Source organism: Colossoma macropomum, unplaced genomic scaffold (genome assembly GCF_904425465.1).
Source record: "Colossoma macropomum unplaced genomic scaffold, Colossoma_macropomum, whole genome shotgun sequence".
Taxonomy (NCBI): Eukaryota; Metazoa; Chordata; class Actinopteri; order Characiformes; family Serrasalmidae; genus Colossoma; species Colossoma macropomum.
The window spans coordinates 21,427,124-21,451,405 of NW_023494793.1; the positions used below are offsets into that span (position 1 = coordinate 21,427,124).

A 24,282-nucleotide genomic window follows, 5' to 3' on the forward strand; every position below is an offset into this window, starting at 1 on the left:
GAAAGGGGCTTTAGACATCTGACCGATTCTTACAGCAAGCATCACTCAAGCTGCCAGTCCTCATAGCTGTCACTGTCCAATCCATCACAGACTATGAGAAACGAAACGGGAAAGAAAAAAAATATATAACTGGGTACATACATGTAATTAGAGCCAAATTGAGGCCACATACTAATCTATTTCAGGTCATCAACAATTCCATTTACATTAGACATTTAGGCTAATTAAAAGTGGGGATAATCAGATCAGCGTGTGTGTAATCTCAGCGCGGATTCGTGCGTGCCTCTGAAAAAAGCAGGCTGAGCCGTTTCCTATGATATCACCACCAAGGGAAAATTAAAATCATGCGCTTCAAGGAAGCCGAGGGAGACGCGGAAAAAGCCGGAGAGAAAAGCCGCCTCCTCCTGCAAAATGAACATCGCTGGCGGAATTCAGATTTAATTGCGAGGAACAAATTAATTGACATGATTATCCATATGCTGGGGTGTTTCATGTGTGCTCCAAACTGTCAGGAAAGTGACTTCAGCTCCTTCTTACTTATTTATTTATTATTTTCCCCTGCAAATGGTCTTGAGTCTGTTTTGTAGATAACGCAATATACTTCAACTTTTGGTACAGAATAATTAACACTCCTCCCAAACAACAGTGAACGCATACTTTGTGCCATATACATTGTCTTTTTAATAAAAATGCGAGGGGAAAATCCTGCTCCCTGCTCTCATTTGTAAAAACCCCAAAGTCGAATGAAGTCAATTACCGCCATTCGCTTCCAGAGCATAGGGAGACTCTGAAATGCGGAGAAACTCTACACCGTTTCAGTCTCTGAGCCTGTCGTCCCACGTACTCACTCGCGCTGACGTTAGCGGCAGGTTCAGCAGTTCAGACCTGACAAGGAGACAAGTGGGCCAATTTAAGAGCCAGGGCTCTTTTAGCGAAGTTCAACCTGGGCCTGAAACAAAAGATTTGATTTGGAGACCATCACAAGCTGGGTAATTGGCTAAACATGCTGCTTAATTGCTTTTAGTTCTCAAGCTACTTGCCCATAAAGAGTGGGGGCAGGAGCTTGGCATAGTCAGTAAATCTGAATATAGGTGAAAATTCAATTTCAACACGCTGCCCCAGAGTTCAAATATTGTTCTAATCGCACTCAGGTCATTAAAAGCCATGGCCATCTGGACAGGGTGGAAACCCAGCACTAATTACACAGCATGCAGCGATACTTTCCCAAGCTACTGAGCTATTAGTCAGTATCATTACTGTTTTAAGCTTTCAGGAGAAACACAGGTGCTAGGTGTGTAAATACAACAGATGCTGTTTACATTCAGACTTCTCAGTATAATATTAATGACTAAAATGGTAGCTTCAGTAGTATCACTGTATAATAATTATAATATATTAAAAATCATTCCACCACAGGAATTATACTCATAGACTTTTTCTTAACGGCCTATATCTTACTTTTTCCTTGCATTAAAATTTGTCCCCTGAAGTCAACTTGTGAAATTTGTGCTGGTTTATGTACCAAAAACCACAATTAATTTTTCCCTGATCACTGTCAACCTTTCTTTATCTCTTAGAATTAAACAGGCTATTTTTTTTCCATTGTGCCTTTAAGATTGATATATGTAAATGAGCTCTGTTCTGTCTTGCATTGTGCCACATTTAAAAAAAACTCTCTGGGCTGAAACTCTCCTTAAAACTTCAGCATGTATGGGCGGAGCTAAACTGCTTTAAGCTGGATAACAGGATATACACTATTGTGTAAAAGTTTTAGGCACCTGAAAACTTACATTTTTATTTAAAAAGCCATTTACCCTGGAAGTAAGTGTTCGCCTGCTCAGAAAAACATCATTATTAGAATAAATCAAATAACATTAATATAATAAGTACTGATTTTGTGTATGTCAATGTTTTCACTTAACCATTTCAAAACCTCTTCCGAATTTTACTCGTATTTACACCTGGTTTGACAAAGCAATGCTTCATTAGGTTAAATCAGGCCAGGGGTGGACTTCAATGAGTAGGAATCCAGAACCAAACCTGTTCTTGAAACCAGCTCAAAAGATATCAAGCATTTTTTTGAACAAATTCTTGTTACTTTTTACTGTGTTAATGTTTATTTAAATTTTATATCAGCACACTTACTGCCCAGAAAAATGGTTTTAAACAATTTCTTAGGTACCTAAAACTTTTGCACAGTACTGTATGCAAACGGTTTGATTTTTCATGCCATCATAAAAATAATTCACTCAAAATAGGCAGCTTTGGTGGCTTACTTTCCATATACAGATTGCATGATCTTGGGAGTAAACATCATTTTATCATAAAATCATTTTAACAGTTTTGAGATGCTACATTAGACTTCATCCAAAAAAGTATACGGCTTTTCATTGTTTGGCTCCTTTAAACTTTTAAACACCAGAAAATCAACTGCAAACAAGAACAATTTTAATAAACATTAGGGTTGCAAAGATACAATGCATCTTACTGCCTCATATTGTACGGCATTGTATCATACCGTATCATACTGTATGATTATATAATGACCTACAGCATGACTATGCTGGTGTGTTAGTTTAGGGCTAACATATAAGCTTGTGGTTATGGCATTAGATTGGGACATTATAAAGCACAGCTTTTGTTTAAATAATAATGATATGTTGATAAATATACTAAAAAACTAATAATGGAAATATCAACACATTAATATAAGGCACATTTTTATTCACTCTTTTTTTCTGCAGTATTGAAAAAAAAATTTAGCATATCGAGACACCACTGCACCATATCAAATCAAATTTACAATTTTTTACCCTATGGCTGTATCCTGTTCAGATTATAACCATGTAAACATGCATTCCCACTGTGTTGTGCAGAGAGACCGCAGCAGTAGACTATTTATTTTATTTAAAAAGATGGTAATAAAACAAGAATATCAGAATTATTCAAATTCAATGGTATGTTTATCTTTAAGTTTTATATTACATTATATATTTACTTCTTAATTAAAACTGTAAACTGTATTTTTATAAACCTTACATAAAATAGGGGTAGACCGATTATCAGCCCAACCGATAATCAGAGCCGATATTCAACATTTTTCCAATTATCAGAACCGGCACTTTAACTTGCTTCCTCGCAGATAAAATCACTTTTTGTTTTGTATGCGCATGTCTGATGCAACCATGATCAAAAAAACACAGCTCTTCGGTCTGTCTGTATGTCCCGCCCCGTACCAAGCAAATCCAATTTTCAGTGTTTGTAAGAGGCACAGTAATAAACAGTCCCTGCCTTCACTTCCATAGCGGGAGGTAAAGAATAATGCACTCAATTATATAATTTCACTCCAGCCAAACAAACGTGACTTGTCCAAATGTGATGTCTGAAACATCACATTTGTTTTGTGTGAGAGAGAATTTCTACTGCATGATTGTTCAGATGCTTACTGTAATATTTTTACTGGGGTTATGTATTTATAGACTGGTTAGTGTAGGCTATTTACAGTTTTTAGCCTTTACCTACTCTTTCTCGCTTGCACCCATAATCTAACAAGGCAAGCTTCAACCCTGATGTCCTTTCAACAGTCAGTGAGTCACACCATATATCTGTTTTATATAAAAATTGTGCCAATATATTTGTATAAATATTTGAATTTAAAGTTTTTGGGCCCCCGTTTTTAAGTTCCATTTTTCTTACAAATGTAATTGACTATTAGACATCATTGAGATCTAGTTACATGACTTTTTTTCTGTTTAAAGATTGCTTTAAAATGCTTAAAGTTGCTATTTGTGCAGCCTATACTGTCTAAAGCTCAAAGCACTATACTTTTTATAATTTTCTAATCTTCATATAATGTAAGTTGCACTAAAAGAGTTGCATTTTTTGTAAATTTTCACACTACAAGCAACAAATTTATGGTAAATGAATATCGGCCCCAAATATCAGTTATCGGTCCCTGCTTACTAATAATCAGTACTGGTAGTAGCCCGGAAAAAAAAATCATATCGGTCAGCCCTTAATATAAACGTGTTTTGTATAAAAACCCATGCATTGCATAACAATTTATCAGCATGAAATAATGCATTTCCTTAGAACAGTGCTCAAATAAATGTAGTCTCAAAAGTCCAAAGGTACTCTTTAGAGGCCTATAACTTTTGTTGGGGCTTTTGAACGCTTCCAGATCATATTGATTAAAAAAAAATCCTCCTGGCAGACCAAGTGGAGGAAAGCGGTAACACGCAGACCGCACAGAAACAAGTTCCAGCTTTTTAATTATTCAATTATCTGTGTGAGGTGGAGCACAGAGGAGCAGAAAGGCAGATCGGGGAGGGAGGAAGGAAGAGCAGACCCATCTACGGATCATCCCCATTCATCATTGATTGTAAGAGACAGAGACAGGATCACTTTACTCCATTAGCAGGGCCAAGGGGGAGGAGGATAGAGGCCAGGGGCCTTCATTGAAAAGGAGTTGCGCAATTGTGCGATCTGTCACCGAAAACATTCGGGGCCGTCACGATAGAGAGATTCAGATGTCAGGGGCAGACCTGACGGTGCCTCGCTACTGAGAGAGAGAGAGAGAGAGACAGAGAGAGAGAGAGAGAGAGAGAGAGAGAGAGAAAGAGACTACAGTTTCAGGCAGTATGACCTCAGAGATAAAGAGGATAGAGAGGATGATGGTCCTTTTGGTCCTTTCACATGCAGCTGAGAAATATGTGGAGCCAAAAAAAGGTAGCTTGTTTTCAAACCAGAAAAATATGCCAACAGAAAACAAAGTCAATGTCCACTGTTGTATCCCGGCAACAGGGCGAATGCTTCTGACGCTATTATACCTCAATTATCACCATAACTTCCTGCGAAGGATGGTGGAGTAGCAGTCAAGCAACCAAAACCATCACACCAATCAACATCTTAATGACAGGGCCCTCCAAGCGGCGAAACTGGATGGAAATTAAACGACTTAAATCAATGTGGAAATGAGGTCAGCCAGGCAATTTGCATTTTAAGTAAGAACCAATTTTGATATTGAAATACAATACACGTTTACTGTAAACTACAGAACTGCATTTGTAATCATTGCTTCAGGGAGGCGTATTGTTCTTGACAGATACTGCTGGAAAACTGAAGTAGATAGTAAGTTAAATTGTGCCTCTTATTAGGGCTGGGCAATATTTGGAAAACTCAACATCATGATTGATTCCAAATACATCACAGTACCAGATATAGGGCTGAACCATTTGGGGATAATATCTCAATATCTAAAATATCAAAAATATCTGACCAAAATTGCAACTGTGATGTAAATTGCAGTTATTTTCAATAAATGGGGTCCCTGCCTGCTATTTTGGCCAAGACGACCAGAATATCCCCTTTTTTCTGGCTCAAGACTGCTAGTGAGTTACAGTTGTAAGTTTGGTTGCTTCTGATTGGTCACTCATCTACAGGCAGTTCATGAGCTCTGTGTCATTAGAATTAAATTTCCCCACTCAAAATTAAAGACAATGTTGTTAATAATACAGGCTATAATAAAAATTAAAATTGCAGCTCTTTTCAAATAGCAATTTCAATATGATTCAGTATGATATACAATTAATCATTCAGCCCTAATCAGAAATGTATGAAATTTATAGAGTTAATGAGAGTACTGGCTTGCTTTGATTTGATCCCATCCATGTTTTGTTCCATTTTCATCTTTTAAAATTGCACTAAAGGGAACTTACTCAGTAGCAAATGTCAACCAGAGAGAAAGCACATATCCAGAAATGAAACTGATTTAAATTTTATCAATTTCAAACTGCTCTTTTAAAACAATATGAAGCACCCAAAACATGCCATATAGTTACACACAGTATTAATAAATGCAGTTAACTGTAAAGCAATGGATACAGCAAGTAAAGTGCACAACATAAAATTAAAAAGCCAGAAACGAACTGCTTGGCAACAGACACACTACTGTCTCACGTGGAACAAACATACAGCTAAACATACAGCTAAACCTAAAAAGCAGTATCACAGTATGGTAATATAGACAACATATTGTCCAGCCCTAACTATTCTGTTCCAACTTGCAAGCAAAACTCGAGATGCTCTTGTCTCACCGTCAGCTCAATGAAAACTTTCAGCTTTGAAGATAAGTGGAGCTTAATTATTGTCTGGAATCAATGCCCAACTGTCTTGAAATCAAAGCTCAGAAAAAAAGTGATAAGACGCGACAACAGCACTGCATTAGAATTCACTTCTAGACATAGAGAAAGAGACCTTAATGACAAGCTCTTAGGAAGAACAGAGCAGCTAGACATAACATTTCCTCTGAAACACAGCTCAAGCTCCTCAACAGCATAATGAGAAGGAGAGGCCGGCATGGCCTTCTTGCCAAAATCGCACATCTGGACGGCTGGAAATGACGAGTGAGCAACCTGATCTAAAGGGTGCTAAAAGCCCTCCTTTATTGTGATGGATTTGTTTTTAATGTTGCAAGTTATTGCTAACAGGCTTAAGTGGGCTAAACAAAACACGAGGGCTACGCATCACGCTGAAACAAAGAAGGGAGGGGGAAACGACACGTTTTTGATCTGAGAATAAATACGAGGTGTTAAGCACAGCTAAGTCTCCTGCTTCCTGCAGTGTAAGCTGTGATTTTATCCATATTTAATAAACAGAATCTCAAAGGATTTGTTATGGACCAACAGTACATTACAATGAACACGGTTTATAAAAGGAGCACCACTGCCCCCCAGTGGCCACACAAAGGGGCTGACGGAGGCCCAGCATCTCAGGAGGGGTATTTACAAGAAGAAGCTGAATGTAATTAGGAACTTTTGACAACCCTAACTAATTGGTGGCATTGACTCCCTCTGGACACGTCTGCATTGGAGCTATTTTTGGTGTGAGTGCAAATCATTATTCACAGACCACAGATCTCAATAACAAATGGCATCTGAAACATCTTATTTGACCACAGGACAAAAAAAAACACCACAGAAAAGAGATGCACTACAGGACCCCCTTTTTATTCCCTTGCTCAGAGCTCTTTTTAATAATTCAGTAAATTCCTCTAACATTGTCCACCCAAAAAACAAAAGTTTCAAAACAAGGTCCACATGTTCCCCAAGAGAAGCGCCCACAGTAGGCTGTGGTAGGTTTGGAGGGGTGGGGTAGGGAGCAAACTTCAAAAGCAAAGGGGTACAGTAAGACAGATATTAGGGAGAGATACTGAAAAGGAAATGGGATGAGAGAAGAAGAGAGCAAGAAAGAAAGACAGAGATCAGAAAGCTATTACCAGGACATCTGCTTTTGTTTTGTCCTGGGAGGACGAGCAGCACCGGAGCGCGAGGGGGTGGTTTATCGCTGGCATAAAGCGGGTACAACCCCAGAGGCCCCAACAGTGTTAATCTGCACCCCATGTTTCATTTAGTTACAGAGGTTTCGTCTTTCAGCCATGAACTCCTCTATGAGTTCCCTCCAACCATGCCTTACCTACCACGTATAGTCTCACGCCACTGAGCCTGGCTTTTCATACAAGAATCACTTTTCCATTTGAAACAGACGCACCAATACATAAGTGCCAAGAGAGTGGAAGCTGCTATGAGGCACATGAACAAGGAAAGCAATTTTTAAAAGATCTATGCCCACATGCAAAGGCCTGTAGGAGACAGAGGGCACCTACCAGTTTGTTCTCTTGCATGTAGATTCTCTGCAGTTTGGGGCAGCCCTTCGCCAGCGCTATCAGGCCCTCGTCACTGACGTTATAGCACTGGCCAAAGTGGACGTCTTTCAACTCTGGACAGTGTTCACCCAGCTACAGAGACAGAGGAAGGAAACAAATTGACGTCTTAGGGGTGTACCAGGAGACAATCAGATTGTTTATGAAAAAGGCGCACACTTCAGCCTTTTTTGGATTGAATTAATTTATAGGGGGACATGGTTAATATGATCAATACGATATTGTGCATATAAAATAATGTTTTGATGATGTTATGTAGTTACACTATATGGCCAAAAGTATGTGGTCCTTCTTATTATGGAGTTCTGGTGTTTCAGCCACACCTGTCACTAACAGGTATATAAACTCCAGCACATAGCCACGCAATCTCCATAGACAAACACTAGTATTAGAATTGGTTATACTGAAGAGCTCAGTGACTTTAAACATGGCACAGTCATAGAATGTCACCTTTGTCACAAGTCAGTTTGTGAAATTTCTTCCCTGCTAGATCTGCTCCAGTCAACTGTAAGTCCTATTATTGTGAAATGGAGGAGCAACAACAGCTCAGACTTGAAACAGCTTACACTGAGCTGACCAAGTGCTGAAGGATGTGGCGCATAAAACTCACCTGTCCTCTGCTGCATCACTCACTACAGAGTTCCAAATGGTCTCTGGAAACAACATCAGCACAAGAACTGTGCATCAGGAGCTTTGTGAAATGGGTTTCCATGTCCCAGTAGCTGCACAGAAGCCTAAGATCACTATGTGCAATACCAAGGGGCGTAAAGCACACTGCCACCAGATTCTGGAGCAGTGGAAATGCACTGGAGTGATGAATCACGCTTCAGTATATAGACGTCTGACAAATGAATCTGGGTTTGGCGGATGCCAGGAGAACTCCACCTACTGGAATGCCAAGTGCCATCAGTAAAGTTTGGTGGAGGAGGGATAATGGACTAGGGCTGTTTTTCAAGGTCTGCACCTTAGGTCCAGTGAAGGATTACATTAATGCTACAGTAAACAAAAACATTTTAAACAACTACATGCTTCCAACTTTGACAAGTTTGGTGTGGAGGAACTCCAGTGGCCTGTACCCTGACCTCAACCCCACTGAACCATTGGGATGATCAGCCTTTTCGGAGGAATAGAGGCTGTTATAGCTCCAAAGAGTGGGCCAACTCCATATCAATGCCCAGGGTTATGGAATAGGAATAGAATGCTCAAGAAGGTCATTTACGTGTAATGGTAAGTTGTCCACATACTTTTGGCCATATAGTGTATATGCGACTGTACAGTGATTTATACATGTAGCTTCCATTATATCGCCCCTCTAATCAGCCATGATTTCATTCATGATTAGAAAATGTTTCATATGGATATGCGGTCAAAAATGTTTTTTCCAACACGATACAACCCTGGAAAATCCACCAAAAATCAGAGATCTAGATTTATCTGAAGACTGCTGAGTTTAGGGAAAAACAGTAGGGAATTCGGCCTGTTATTTTCTCAGGGGAGGAAGGAGAAAAACACCAACATGGCTTATCCAGACAGAAATAAAATCAGAGTTGCACCTGTGAAAAAAGGAAATTGCACCAGGACCCCATGTAAATTTTATCTATCTACTCTTTTTTTTTCCCCCCCATGTTTTTTTTTTCTTTCAGTGTCACAAGTAAAGATACTGAGCTTGAATGAATAGCCTTTACTGCTTGGAAATGCTTTCAGAGCTGCAAAAGGTCACTGTGCTGTTTGGCATGGTTTATCTTTAAATGCTTTATTAAATTTGATTTATTAAAGTCCTTGCTGGTCGTGCCGACCCTGAAAGTACTGAGGCTACAGTATAGTAAGCATTTACTACTGCTCATCCAAAGCATGAAATAATCCCACACCACCGATATGCTGCTCGCTTCAGTTAAGTTCCATCTACTGACACGCATGCAAGCCCTACTCAGTAGTGTCGGTGCGCATCAGACATTGTTTCACGGTATCGGTATTCTCTATTGTTGATACCGAGGCTCCATTTAAGTGTGATAGAGCATTAGTGCAACACTAGTGGGTAGGCCTAGTACGTGCACCACTACAGAGGCACAATGAGAACTGGCAATGATCAGAACATGCAGATTTCTGCTCTCTTTTTTTGCTCGCTTTTTTAAGATTATTATTTTTAGGCAGATGTGTTGCAAGTTTATGGCATAAGTGATGAGTCATGTAAGCGCACTTGGGCTGTATTTGAACACTGCACACACTACATCTAGATCAAAATGTCATGGCATAATTATGCATGTATTGTACAGAGATGTAGCACTTCATTTGATTAATGTCATTTAAACAGGCAACGATTTAAAACTGAAAAATAACATAGCAATAATGTTGTTTATATTGAAAGTTTAGTTAATAAAAAGCATCGGAAATGTTTTAGTGCATTTGATATGTTTGTTTACCCCACAAAGTGTGAGCTTCAGATAAAAACTGGCCAAATAAATCATCACCAGCGCATCTTTAGAGACCACACAGCATTCCAATGCAGAACAAGTGTACTTGGCTGGCTCACATTATTGGTCATTAAATCCTAAGACAAATCAGCAAAAATAAAAAAACACTGATCATGTGTTAAAAGTGAGTAACAATTCCAATCTTGTGCCTCTATTATAAACACAAAGGCTAAACTCAATTATTGGTCAAGCAAAACAATGGCCAATAATTTCCAGTGACTGGCACTGAAAATAAATAAAACCCTGAGCACCTAAAAAAGAAATACAATGTTACAGACTATAATTGCTATGTTTTCAGAGGTTTGGAAAAGACATTATTGGTCTTAAAAGGAATTTAATCTGAAAACAGGAGCAGAATTTTCCTTAGCTGTGAATTAGGGATGCACAACATCAATATTACATAGTATAAAATAAGATAATGATGGTAATATCATCATCAGACAGATAAAAATATCAATGTCAGACACATTTAGATTTCAACGATATTTCAAACCAAAATTTGATGACATATTTCAGACGACATAAAATATTGCAATTTCTAAATCCGTTTTGGTGTTTGGTTTATAAGTAGGTTATTACTCATAAGTAGTAACCTACTTATAAACCAAACACCAAAACGGATTTAGAAATTGCAATATTTTATGTATTTTGGAAACACTGATAAACTATTAAATGCTTAAATGATTATAAATGATAAATAGCATATTCTTATTATTTTATGTCAATATTTTATGTATTTTGGAATATAATCATTTACGTCATATATAATCATTTACAATCATTTACATATAATCATTTATAATCATTTACGTTTTGGTGTTTGGTTTATAAGTAGGTTACTACTCATAAGTAGTAGCCTACTTATAAACCAAACACCAAAACGGATTTAGAAATTGCAATATTTTATGTATTTTCGCAACCATGAAAATCATGTCTTTGACGGCAATATTAGTCTATTCCTGTATAATAGACAATTTGACATAAAATGCATTTAAAATTTAAGGGGTCCACATCCTTTATTCTTCTAATATCTTATTTTCCCACCGAGGTCCTCTTCTGGCATTTGTGTGCGTTTATGTACCATAAACAGTCATAAACAGTCACACAACAATACTTCTCTTTATCCCTTAGAATTAAACAGGCTGTTCTTGTTAGTGTGCCTTTAAGACTGATATACGTAAATAATAATTTCACTGGCTGCCCTGTATTGTACTCATTCAAAAAGCAGTCTGGACTGAAACACTCTTTATAACTTCAGGGTGAATCATCAGGGCTAAACTGGTGCAGGCTGAATAGACGGATATGTAAATGTTACAGTTTTTCTGACCTCACATAAACAGCAAATTCAAAATGGGCTGTTTTTGCACATTTTTACATTTTAACATGCTTTTCACATTACATCAGAATCTTTTCAAAGATTTCACAAAAGTGAAAAATTCCATATGGGATGTGGACCCTTCGAGTGGGTTGTGCCTTAACTGGGCTGAGCAGAGTTAAATACCAGAGATCACCACTTGTTTTCTTGCATTATTCAGAAGTATTAGAATAGCAGCAGTATTGCTGCTATTCTGAGAAGTCAAATGAGAACAGTGTGCAAAATAGGTTTTACTGGACCAACCAACAGGCAAATGTAGTGTACATTTTTGATCCTGCCAAGTTCCTATTTTGACAGTGGACTTTCGGATTCATTCCGCACTGCCACCCCTGGATTTGTCAAAAACTGTTGGTTGGAAAGCCAAATCTACAAATATATCTCACAGCAAGCAAACACTGCCAGTGTTGTTTTTGGAAGTCATTTGAATCGAGGCTCCCATGTCTTGCTAAACTCGCATGGCGCTCCCTACCAATCCCAATGAATGCTGTGGATGAAGAGAGGGCCATGTCAAAACATGGGCCAGTATTTTCATCTCAGAAACAGAACATGAAGCCTAGCACCAACTGCCTATTGTTCAGTGCTTAACAATTTAACCATTAAGGAAGACTATCTGCTTGTATTGCAGCCTAGGTTTCTCAACCACTTGGCCATGGACCACAGTGCAAAGCACTCTCTTTTGGCCCTCGGACCTATACTGCAGGGGAGCCAGTGGTCCTTAGAGGGCCGGTGATGGCACTTTGTGATAAAAAAAAAATAAATAAAAATAAAAATCACTGAAAAAATAACTGATTTAATAATAAGAGAGAAATACAAAATGTTTTCAAACATAAGACCTGCACCAACAGCGCACCTAACCATTTCATCTACTTTTTTACTTTCATTATATTGTGAAAAATATAATCTACTCTTGGCCTTGGCCTCCTGGACACTGGGCAACAAAAGAAAGCTGAAGATAAAAAGAAAAACTTACTTTTTTAATCTTCACATTTTAAAATGAAATTTTAGTTTCTGTGGTTGACCAGTAATGTACAATCTAATCTTTAATTTGTTTTTTCTGTCTGCAATTCGGAAATAAAATATTTTTTATTTGCAATTTTTTTTCCTTTTGTGGGCCTTCATGCTTTCTACTGATAAATAGGTGGGCCTGAAGTTAGAAGTTAAGGACCCCTGGCTAGGCTACTATCTTACATGTGGAATGTAGATTTTCTGTTGCAATATCTGAAATTTTTGATTTTTTAGTCCATGAAGTTAACCAGGAGTTCCACTTAAAAACACAAAACTCCAATGTGCAACAAACATTCAGGAACACAGCTGTTATTAAAGAGTTTTCCTTGGATCTCTTTTCATCAAAAGCACCCAAACATTTCCCAAAGCAAACCAGAATCCAGTCACTTCACAACTTGAAGGGAGGAACAAAGATTAGGCCGTTGTACAGACCTGTTTCAGTGCATTGTCGGTCAGTTTGTCCTGGTTGCCCACATGAACTTTCTGCAGCAGCGGACAGTGGGAGGCTACAGTGCAGAGGGAGAGGTCACTGAGCTGCTTACAGCGGTATGCTGTGTATTTGACCAGGCCTGGACAGTGAGAGGCCAGAGTACACACGCCATGGTCCTGAACGTTCCGGCAGTCGGAGATGTTGATCTCTGTTACATTCTGTCTCCGAGTTGCTATCTTCACTAGGAGGTCATCTTTCACCTGTAGGATGAAGAGAGGGTCAAGTAACTAAAGGGAAACAGAACTCTTTTAGGAGACATAGAGAACATTAATTATAAACAGAATAATACACATTTATACACAGTTATTTCATAAAGAACTGAAAAAAAATAAAGTACACATTTTAGTAAATACATTAATGAGGAATAAATTAATGTTAATTTTGCTATTATTTTACTGTCAAAATTAGCTGAAAAAATCTTGCTCTATTAACTTCTCTTATCATCACAACAATAACAATATACAAGTGCACACAAGTGAAGCACTAACCTGTTGGAGGCCACTGAGATCGATTTGTTTCCAGAACTGGAAGTCTAAGCAGAGGTCCCGCCAGTACTTGCAGACCAGAGAAGCACTAAGACAACGCTCTTTCACTGACAAATGCGAAAAAATCTAGAACAAAAAAAAAGATCAGTCTTTTAAATGTGTCATCTAAAGACAAGCTTGGTTTAAATACAGTAACAGTTGATCATTTACAGTTCAACACATTCAAAAGACAAATTGTTAGATTCACTCTGGTGTAAATAGAGCATGAATATTATATTATCTTTATACAACCAATATAAAAAGTAAACAAGCCATGTCACCTGAGCCAAAGTAAATGTGAAAGCTCCAGTTTTCAGAGGAACTGCTCTACCATTGAACTGTCACAGACATGTTGAATCCTGCAGCACCACAAGCCCAAAGGCCTAGAAACTTTTTAAGACTGTTTAGTGTTACTTTTAGCAATTGGCTCTACTCTTAGACATTGATCCTAACAACTATGAGTCATACAATTTATCCAGTAACATTCTCTGCAAATGATTGAACCACAACCTAAAATACTTAATGGAGTCTACAACCAGACAACTACACGATCACAATGTCATTTAGGGTCTGCTCTGAATTAGTTTTTCCCTAAATATGACATTTCATATCAGACACCTTCATTAGTGGTCCTGAATTGGATACATTCAAGATGTATCATGAGTTTATGTTACTGTCACTTTATTAGGAACACCTGTACACGTGCATAGTCATGTAATTATCTAATGGTAGGGACAGCATAAACACAGTATGCTTCACAGTATTAGAATGATGTTCCTAATATAGTGGCCAGGTGAGTTTTTTTTGCTGTGTTGCCACTAAGGGTGTTAGAACATGCGTATTAATATTGCTTTATATAAGGGTTGCCAGACAATATGTGAATCGAATAGTTAGACGCTTAATAGTTTATGCTATAAAAAACTGGTAACAGACAAACTGTTACCAGTCAAACTTGTATGCTTTCCACAGCTCTGTTAAAAAAGATGCAATGATATTCCTACAAGAAACAACCATAAAGCAAGGAAATGATTTCTCCCTGAGCTGCAATCAATATCATTCACATTTTACACTTATATACATTCTAAAAAAATTGCCTGTGTTAAACACGCCTTCTTTTGACAAGTTGTCATAAGAAAAGACAACATTACTTTTTATTCATCTTTTAAAACGTTATTGAACTCCAGTGCAGAAAGCACAATAGATTTTGTATTGTGAAATTTGTGCCCACCCCATATAAATGAGTGCACAAACCTTGAGCAGTATGGAGGAGGGCAGGTGGTTGATGCGGGATGTGTCTGTAATCTCTGTGTTCTTTCCCTCCTCGGAACCGTCACTGTTAGAGAGCGGGCAAGAGAAGGAAGAGCTTTCTGGAGTGGCAGCGCTACTGCTGGGACTATCAATCGAGTCTGTTGCCTGTAGGCCCACACCTGAGCTCTCCTCCTCTGAGGACGAGGCGGAGGAAGAGGACGGCAGGGGGCATAGCTGGGGCAGGAGACGCTGGCCGGCCGTGGGAGAGGTGTGCCTCTCCTCCTCCCCTTCCTCCCCAGCCTCATGAAAGGCGCAACGCGGCTGCTTGCAGGGAGCCGTGCACCGGCGCGGCTCACCACACTTGCGCTTGCACACCATCTCTGAGTAGTCGGCAGAGCAGTGGAACAGCGCCGGGGCCCCGATCAGCCTGGCCGGCACAGTGGACAGCAGACTCCTCCGGCCCTGGCCCTCCCAGCCAACGCCCAACACCCCGGGCGACAGGAGGAATCTGGCGCAGTCCTCAGGCGAGCTTAGCGACGCGTAGCGTTCGGCGAACTTGGAGGCAGCAGACACCGCACCACCACCACTCTCACAGGGGCACTCGTCCTCAAGGCTCTCACTGGTGCTGCGGACGATGAAGCAGAGCATGCAGGGGCCCTGAAGGAAGCAATTCCTCCTCTTCTTCTTCTTGCGCAACTTCCGCGTTCTCTTCTTCAGGCAGTAGCCATTTTTCGAGAGAAGATGGCCCATATAGATGACTCACGTTGACTCTGGCAAACAGAATGAGTAACAAAACAGAGGTTAAAACAATGGCACAAACATTCTTAGTAGAGACGGCATGATATCATCACATCTTTTCCAATAGCAATACTGATAATGAAACCCTCAGTATCAACCAATCAGATTTTTTTTTTCTTTAAAAACTACTAAGCCTTAAAACTACACATTTTATTGAAACACTTTACTTAAGATTCACTTCTTTTCCCTCCAATATGTAATCCAGCATTTTCCAATATGCCATCTCTAATTCTTAGCGTTTTTAAAGACCGCCAGCAACTGCATTAAAACAATACGTGCAAAAGACATAGATACTGCCTTAGCAGACACAACTGATGTAATGAGGTAATCTGATAGCTGGCAATTGTAGAATTTGGATATATTTTACCAAAGGAAAACACACCTTTTATTAAACCTAACCATTGAATTCTAGCAATAACATCAAGTCCTGAATGAATGTAAGTCCTCTCTTTCATCCAAACAGGCAATTCTTGACTGTCAGATACATAACTGGCAAAAGCCATTACTGATGAATGTGCATGGGGGTGCGCTGGCATCATATGAACCTAATCAATGCCTTTCAGAACCACTCCATTCTCTGTGTCTTGATAACAAAAAATTGCAGTGTTGAACTACATTAATAGCTAAATAACAACTAGTTACGCTGTCATTCGACTCACATAAGAAAGCAAACCAACACAACCACAACAATAATAAACACTGACAACTAAATTACAGTAGTTTTCACCAAAGAGTGATGTTATGGCTGAACTGACTTCACATTGTTTGTGAAGCTTCATTTGAATTTGGAAAGTGATGTGCTTGTACAGGAACGTGTGATATTTCGAGCCATAAGGTTCCAAGATCTCTGCTTTGAGATTAACAAGTAACTCTACACCTGTCTGCTGCAGACAATCCGACCACACAGCTGGATTTCTACCTTCAGCCCAAAGTGAAGACTCTTCACTTCACTTTGGCTTAAAGTTATGTGGCTAACTGAGAAAGCCTGCTTTGTGAAATAACGTTAAATTCAAGTTTGGTTCGCTGTCACTGTTGAATTTTCACTGTAACAGAGTTAAATGAGGCTGAGCCCAAAGTCAAAAGATTGCAGATTTCTCAAAATTCAACACGAGACCGGGGTAACGCAGGACAGCTAGCTAGAACACGGGGGGCTCTTTTAAGCTAGCCCATTGTTTATCAACAGGTCTGTGTGTCTCTGCGTGTTTTACAACTCAGCTCCATGTTGTTGTGCTAGCTAACGCAGGGTAACATTCATGAAGAGCTCGGCTGTTGCTATGATAGCGGGTGAGCTAAGTCTGCTAACGAACATCGACTCCAGCAGAGCAGAGCAGAGCAGAGAAGCAGTGGGAGCGAGCGGGCTCTCCTCACCAGCAGTCCGCGCGGCGTGGCCCGCCTCTGTCCCGCGCTCTCATGATCCGGACAGAAGGAGACGAACGCTGAAAGGCAGAGCGCCGTGTCGGTACCGTAAACGAGCCTGAACGCTATGACAACTTGGCTACTTCAGTCTCTTTGCAGTTTGAAAACACATCCGGGAATCGGCACTACAAAGGAAGTCCCTCCCCCTGTAGTTTACATGAATGAATCGTGAACGAATCGTTTTTTGAACCGGCTCTTTTCAACAAGTCGGCCGAACCGATTCACAAGTCCAACTGAATCGAGCACTGCTTTCTGGCCTGTCTCAAAGCCTGCGTCCGAAAAGTCGAGTAGTTGAGTGAAGCCTCATTTCCTATCATCTTTTCTCGACATTCTTATCTGCAGCCCGCGGCCTCAGTAAATATACAGCGGCATTTCAGGTGAAGAAGAACCAGAGGATGCCATTATTTATGCTCAAGTAAATGCTTTTTTATTGAACAAAGACCACTGAAAAACACCCGGAATAGCCCTGGGGGGGGTGGGGGGGGGGTATATTTAGAGCTGACCAGGACGGATCCACATGGCTACCAGATCAGACGAGATCAACACAGATAAGGAGGGAAGTTTAAGTATTTAGACACAGCACAATTCACACTTGCAATTTGTTTGTTTTTCTTTCTGAAGTACATAAACATTGTGTTTGTGGGGCAGGAATTTGTCAGTGTTTTTGTGATGTTAACAGTCTTACCTGATATTTCTAAAACAACATATTCAGCTGTGGCATATATACAGTACATGCCTCCCCTGTCCCAAAGTTCACACTTACGTGTACTTGTGTGCTCATGCTTGGCATTTCACTCACAAACATGTCCACTACTGAGAAGATTATCCCTCAAAAGAGCTCAGTAACACTGAGATAAATAACTGACTTACCACTTTAATTTATCAGTCTACTAGGAACTGCAATGTTTGTAAAGAAGCTGGTAATTGAGATTCTCTTTGGAGTTTGCTTAACAAGCATGTTTGCTAAAATGTGCTGATTTTAAAATAGTTAATAAACAAGAACTGACAGTGTTTCTTTTTTTATTATTTATTATATGTATTCTAAATGCATTCTCCTAGAAATGTAAAAAGTAATTACATTCTGAATACTACCTTTCCAAAATGTATCAAAAGACTGAACACAAATACCTAATTTCTGTATTCTGAATGTGTATTTCTAATACTCCCAATACCCAGATTGTGACACAGTGTTGTATGCGAGTAGGCATGTTAGCAAAAGTTATTGATGTAACAATGGTCAAATTTTTCATTTTAGCCAAAACATCCTTTTAACAAGTGCTTGTGCACTTCTGCTAAATTCGAAAACACATTGTTGTTAAATTGAGATCACAAGATAATTAACTCATTTCAAGATAACTTTATCTTGAGATAACAAGATAACTAATTCATTATTTCAAGATAACAACTTTGTTATCTTGAGAGCACAAGATAATTAACTCCTTATCTCAAGATAACAACTTTTGTTATCTGGAGATAACAAGATAACTTACTCATTATTTTAAGATAACAACTTTGTTATCTTAAGATAACAAAATAATTAACTTGTTATCACAAGATAACAATCCAAAAAATTACAACTACCTCATCACCTCTCTGGACTTCCGTACCTTCTTTATTGCTTTGAATATCATTGTATATGATGGAGATTCCAATAGAACTGACTCGCCCTGTGAATCAATGATGTTGAGTTGGACGCTCGATTCAAAAGAGTCGGCTCGGGAAACTGAATCAAACCTCCTCTCGCTTGTTGTCATTGGCGGTTCAACGTGTCACACTGTTGTCGTATTGGCCAGTAAAACTGATATAATTCTGTTTGTAGAGTGTTTGTAATATGGGAGACGCATGTAACAGTAAGAAACCTGATAACTGTTCAACATCTAGTAATAAGCTGTGACGTACAGCATTATTACTAAGTAATATATTTTACCCTGCTTGCTGTAGGTAATGTTAATATTTGGAAACGGTGTTTACAGTGGCTGAATATAACGGCGTCTTTTCCACTATTTCACATTACTCCGAGCACTGAGAAGGACAACTTTTTAGAGATTCAAGAAGTGAGTGCACTGTTCTTGTGCGAGTCTCAGCAAGGATGGGCGTCCAGAATTCCTTCATCCGTCAAGAAAACTCCAAAAATAGCCTGGGGATGGCGTTTTAGCCCCTGGAAAAAGACTTCACACACTGAGCAATGGCTGCCGTTTTGCCAATAACACAGCAGATCTCCCGCTCCGCACCGCAAAGCAGCCCAACAGCAGCAGCTGATCTCTGTCTCAGCGACGTCGAGGAGTGTTTAATATACGACCAACACGGAGCTTCTACAACTTTCAGGAGTTTATTCCAATGCAGCAAAGCTATCATTGTGTTTGTAAGGGTAAGAGGACGTTTCTTCCGTTTACTCTAAGCAGTTACATGTTGTAAAGCTGCGAAAGTGAGACCGTATGAAGCTTCAGTTCGGAGACAGAAAAGCTCCTGTAACTTTCTGTCTGCACGTGTGGCGGTGCACTTACAGCTGTAGGGACCAATAGCGATGGTACCGGTCTGATGCTTATGCAAGGCCGCTTCTGCCACTGGAAAAATACATAGCTATTTAGTAAGTCATATTAAGCAAAGTTTTATTATCTTAGTATCCAGTAATTTATAAATAACTTGTAAATAGTATCTTATAACTCAGTATCTCATAATTATGACTTACTTTCTCACAATTATAAGAACGTTCTCATTATGACCTAGTATGTACTTATTATGAGATAAATATGAGAAACGTTCTCATTATTGTGAGATACTAATTCATATTTATGAGATAGAATCTCACTATTATGAGATAGCAAGTCATAATTATGAGATCCTATGTCATAATTATGAGATGCTATGTCTTTGAGATAGCAAGTCATAATTATGATATACTAAGTCACACCTATGGAAAACTTTCTCATTATTGACTTACTAAATGGCAAATTATTCTCTAGTGGTGGAAACGGGCTTCCATTGATACTGGTTGTCGGGCAATATTAGCAGAAAATTCTGGATCAGATAGCGTAATAATAAAAGTAATGGATTTGATCTAATCCTGTAACAATCTATCCTGAAACAGGATTCTCACACTATGTGATGTAATGTTGTTATATGTGTATTGCTTCCTGTGGGATAGTAGAGTGAGTAGTTAGGGTAGGATAGCTTACCTTGAGATGCTCATCTTTAATGAAGTGCTTCAATTAAAATAGCTCTTTTTAACAAACCATGTTCCAGATTTATTTTGTATGGTATCACCCCACCCCCAGGTCCATGTTTTTCTGTGGGATTATGCACCAAAAATATTTCCAACCTCTGTTTATCCCTTAGAATTGAAGTCTGTTTTATTTGATACTGTACCTTTAAGACTGACTAACGTGCATAAGCTGTGTTCTGTTTGGCTGCCCTGTTTTGTGCCTCATTCAAAAAAAACAGTCCAGGCTGAAACTCATTATAACCTAAGCATGAATGGGGGCTAAACCGCAGTAGGCTGAATAGGCACATGTACATAAATGTGTTGGTTTCTTGACATCACAGAAACATTGAATTTGAAATGGGCTGTTTGTATATATGTGGAAACTCTTATTTAAATAAAGTGAGGAAAAGTCAGCTTTCCATGATATGGACCCTTTAAGGCTTAGTAGTTTTTAAAGAAAATATCAGTATTTATCAGATCAATATTAGCTGAAATTCAAGGTTTTGATGTGCCATCTCTACTCTTCTGGATGATAAACGTAAGTGTTTTGAAGTTCTGGGGACATTTATTTGATGTCCATAAGGAAAATGCATTTTACAAAAAAAAGAATGGGAAACAGACTGTTTTGTTTCCTTTTGTTTCCTGTGATTAAGGTTATCATTTAGCAGCAATACAGACGTGGGATTACCTTACAGCATTAGAAATATAAATTTGTGTTAGCATGTAAGAGAGAAAATAAGACTACTTTCTCCCCAACCCACTTAATAATATCACTGCATCCAAATTCAGTTGTACTTTTTTACTTATATAAGGTAATGTTCAGCTAACTGTCTGTTATTGACAGAATTTCTTGTGCTACGCATGTAAAGAATATGTTGAAGACCTGAGCAAGATCCCACAGGAAGCATTAATGGTGAGTGCAAATACATCAATAATAGTGAGTGATGTAAATTTACAGACTATTTTGCTGCTGAAGTCTTAAAAGGCCTGCTTGGAAGGGATTTGTCTTTTTTACTAATGTAGGATGCTGACGTCAGACTGGTTGTCATTGGACAGTCATCGTTTTCTCATATAGAGGTGAGTAACACAGTACAACTGTACATTTCAGACTTAAAGCTGTATAGTATCATGTATGAGGCTGTTGTAATGTTCACATTCCAATATGTGTTTCCTGTCTTGTAGGCATTTTGCTCACTGACAGGCTATCAGCATGAAATATATGTTGATCACACAAGACACATTTTTAAGAAACTTGGGATGAGAAAAGGAGAAGAATTCACGGAAACAGGTAAACACCTGCCAGTGGGCTGACATTTTATTGTCATTGACTGAAATTATCCTAAATGTAAGATTTAGTTTAAAATGAAAAATTCTACGCAAGAGACACAACAGACTTTATGTCCATATAAGTAAAGATCACTTCTAATTTTGTGGTATAACTTTGAGTTTTGAATCTTTGACCTCAAAACAGTGCAATTCATCTCAAATCAGTTTTTGCTAGGAGTGAGTTGTTTTGCTACATTTCAGAATTACTTTTTAAACTTAATACACCAGTGTGAATGGATGAACTGTTTGCACTGTAGTAGAATATAGATAATAAAAACAACACACCAAGGGATTCAGTTGAAATGAACTATGTAGTCCAGGACTAAATTAAAAATTTAATCCCTGTCTGAGAATCTGACCCTTAGAGTTTTTATTTATTTGTTTGTTTGTTTGTTTGTTTTTGATGGGGCAGGGTTCTAACTAGCCCTAGAATTTTTTTATTTTATTTTGGCTAGAAATGAGTGCATTCTTTATTGAATATTGTTGTGATCAATTATACAGTCATGTGCAAAAGTCTGAACACCCCCTGGTCAAATTCCATGTTTTGTCAATTTTCTGTGTAAAAATAAGTTCACACAACCTCCACAGAGAACACACTTGCCAAACATGCCATTTTCTGCAAAGTTTAGTGCACAATTTATATTTATTAGCTGAGTTTACTTTATAAGAAAAATAAAAACATAAATAATTGTGCTGTAACTTTTGCACAGGCCACATTTTATTTTTTTATCTTTTGCAATATGTGAAATTCTGCAAATGACCAGTAACTGTGCATTAAAATGTACAGAGGTGTGTTCTCTGTAGAGGATGTGTGAACTTATTTTCACTTAAAATATCAATAAAATGCTGATTGGGGTGCCCAAACTTTTGCATAGAACTATAACTGATATCATTCCAAAACTGATGCAGTTGAAACGGCACCTTCAGAAATGCACATTCAGATGCATTTTACTCTCCTAGTTTTATTATATTAGAAAAACATTTCTATTAATAAAGTACATGTTTAAGTATGTTGTTAAACCTAAATATTTCAGATTTGATGTAATGAATAACTTGTGTTCTCAGCCTCTAAGAGCCCACATGTCAAATCCAGCATGCTCATGGGCAGTTTGAAGAGCATGTGGCGTGCCATGACCAGCCCTGCCTTTGATTTCCAAGGAGACCCTCTTCAGCAAGGAGGGGCAATTATTGTTGGTCCAGGTAACAGTAACATTTAAGAAGACATCACTATTGTGTTTATCCTTAGGTGTGTAATGTCTGAATACTTCTATCCTTTTCCTTTTGCAGGCTCTGATGTTCATTTTGCACATTTTGACATGAATCGATTTGACCACATGCCCATCAACCAGTTGCTGCACCTGGCTGGAATGCAGATGATAGACTTTAATAGGCACCCCAGGATTATTGACATCTGAGAAAGAAACATTTCTTAGTTTAGCACTGAACTGTGTTTGTAAACAGGCTGTTAAACAGGATTGCACTTGTTGTAGAGCAGTCTTTGTAAGGCTTAACAGCATTATTGTTGTTAGTTTATTTGCGTCTTTACTTGGTTTTTAATCACATAATCCACTGCCTAAGCTATTCAGTAAATCTGATGCACTCTATTCCACTGAAACTGTAATATCACCAGGCTTTTATTTCACTATTAGAGACTAAAACTGAATCAAATTCAGTTCAGCAAATGCAACTTTACCTGTATTTTAGTTCATGTAACACTACTGATTTTACTGTGTATTCTATATTAAATATAGAATGACTGAAGACAGCAACACTGAGAATTTGATGTACATTTTATTTACAAAATAATATATAAAACAAAACAACAAAAAATGACAAAAATGGAGATAAAGTTTTCTCCCAACTGCAGTGACAAATGTTTTTTCATGTTATTAGATAGATTTTTATATAATACATTGTAGTCTGTTATTATTATTATTATTATTATTATTATTATTATTGTATGTTGTCCTGCAATAATAATGTTGTGACAATATATATGGTAAACCATGATATGTTCTTTTTTTAAAAATAAATTATTCATGAAATATGAGTCAGTTTCCAGTAGCATGCTATTTAAGAACTTGACCATTACTCTATTAATATGACCTCATGTGATTCACTGACCTTTTTATTGCATACACCTACCTTACATTGATCAGCCAAACCACTTCCTTGTTTCTACACTCATTGTCCATTTATATCAGCTCCACTTACCATGTAGGTGCAATTTGTAGTTCTACAATTAAAGACTGTAGTCCGTCTGTTGTTCTGCATAATTTGTTAGCCCCCTTTCACTCTGTTCTTGAATGGTCAGGGCCCCCGCAAGACCACTATAGAACAGGTATAATTTGGGTGGTGGATCATTCTCAGCACTGCAGTGACACTGACATGGTGTCAAAAATATGCAAAAATATGGTCCTGTGACCACAGATGAAAGACTAGAGGACAACCAACACAAACTGTGCAGCAACAGATGAGCTACTGTCTCTGACTTTACATCTACAAGGTGGACCAACTAGATAGGTGTATCTGATGTGTATCTGATGAGTGAACAGTGTTTAACAACTGTGTCTGATCCACTCGTACCAACACAATAACACACCACCACGTCAGTAGCAATGCAGCGCAAGAAGAACGATCCACCACCCAAATTATACCTGCTCTGTGGTGGTCCTGTGGGGTCCTAACCATTGAAGAACAGGATGAA

General features: G+C 38.5%; 2 protein-coding genes across 3 annotated transcripts in view; one reads left to right on the plus strand and one right to left on the minus strand.

Moving 5' to 3' along the window:
* fbxl17 (F-box and leucine-rich repeat protein 17) overlaps positions 1 to 17,164 on the minus strand; it is a 335,686-nt gene extending 318,522 nt beyond the window's left edge. For both annotated transcript variants that reach the window (XM_036578784.1, XM_036578785.1), the window contains exons 1-5: positions 17,000 to 17,164; positions 14,837 to 15,603; positions 13,550 to 13,672; positions 13,004 to 13,261; positions 7,664 to 7,795 (exon numbers count right to left, since the gene is read on the minus strand). In XM_036578784.1, the coding sequence (XP_036434677.1) occupies positions 7,664 to 7,795; positions 13,004 to 13,261; positions 13,550 to 13,672; positions 14,837 to 15,583 (1,260 nt within the window). In that variant the 5' untranslated portion in view covers positions 15,584 to 15,603; positions 17,000 to 17,164. The remainder of the gene's footprint in view (positions 1 to 7,663; positions 7,796 to 13,003; positions 13,262 to 13,549; positions 13,673 to 14,836; positions 15,604 to 16,999) is intronic.
* A 1,642-nt stretch (positions 17,165 to 18,806) lies between these two features.
* prxl2c (peroxiredoxin like 2C) lies at positions 18,807 to 23,625 on the plus strand. Its single transcript, XM_036578786.1, has 6 exons — positions 18,807 to 19,415; positions 21,094 to 21,162; positions 21,273 to 21,326; positions 21,432 to 21,537; positions 22,641 to 22,775; positions 22,863 to 23,625. Exons 1-6 carry the CDS (start codon positions 19,233 to 19,235, stop codon positions 22,988 to 22,990), a joined length of 675 nt encoding a protein of 224 aa, XP_036434679.1. The 5' UTR covers positions 18,807 to 19,232; the 3' UTR covers positions 22,991 to 23,625.
* The last annotated feature ends 657 nt before the right edge of the window (positions 23,626 to 24,282 follow it).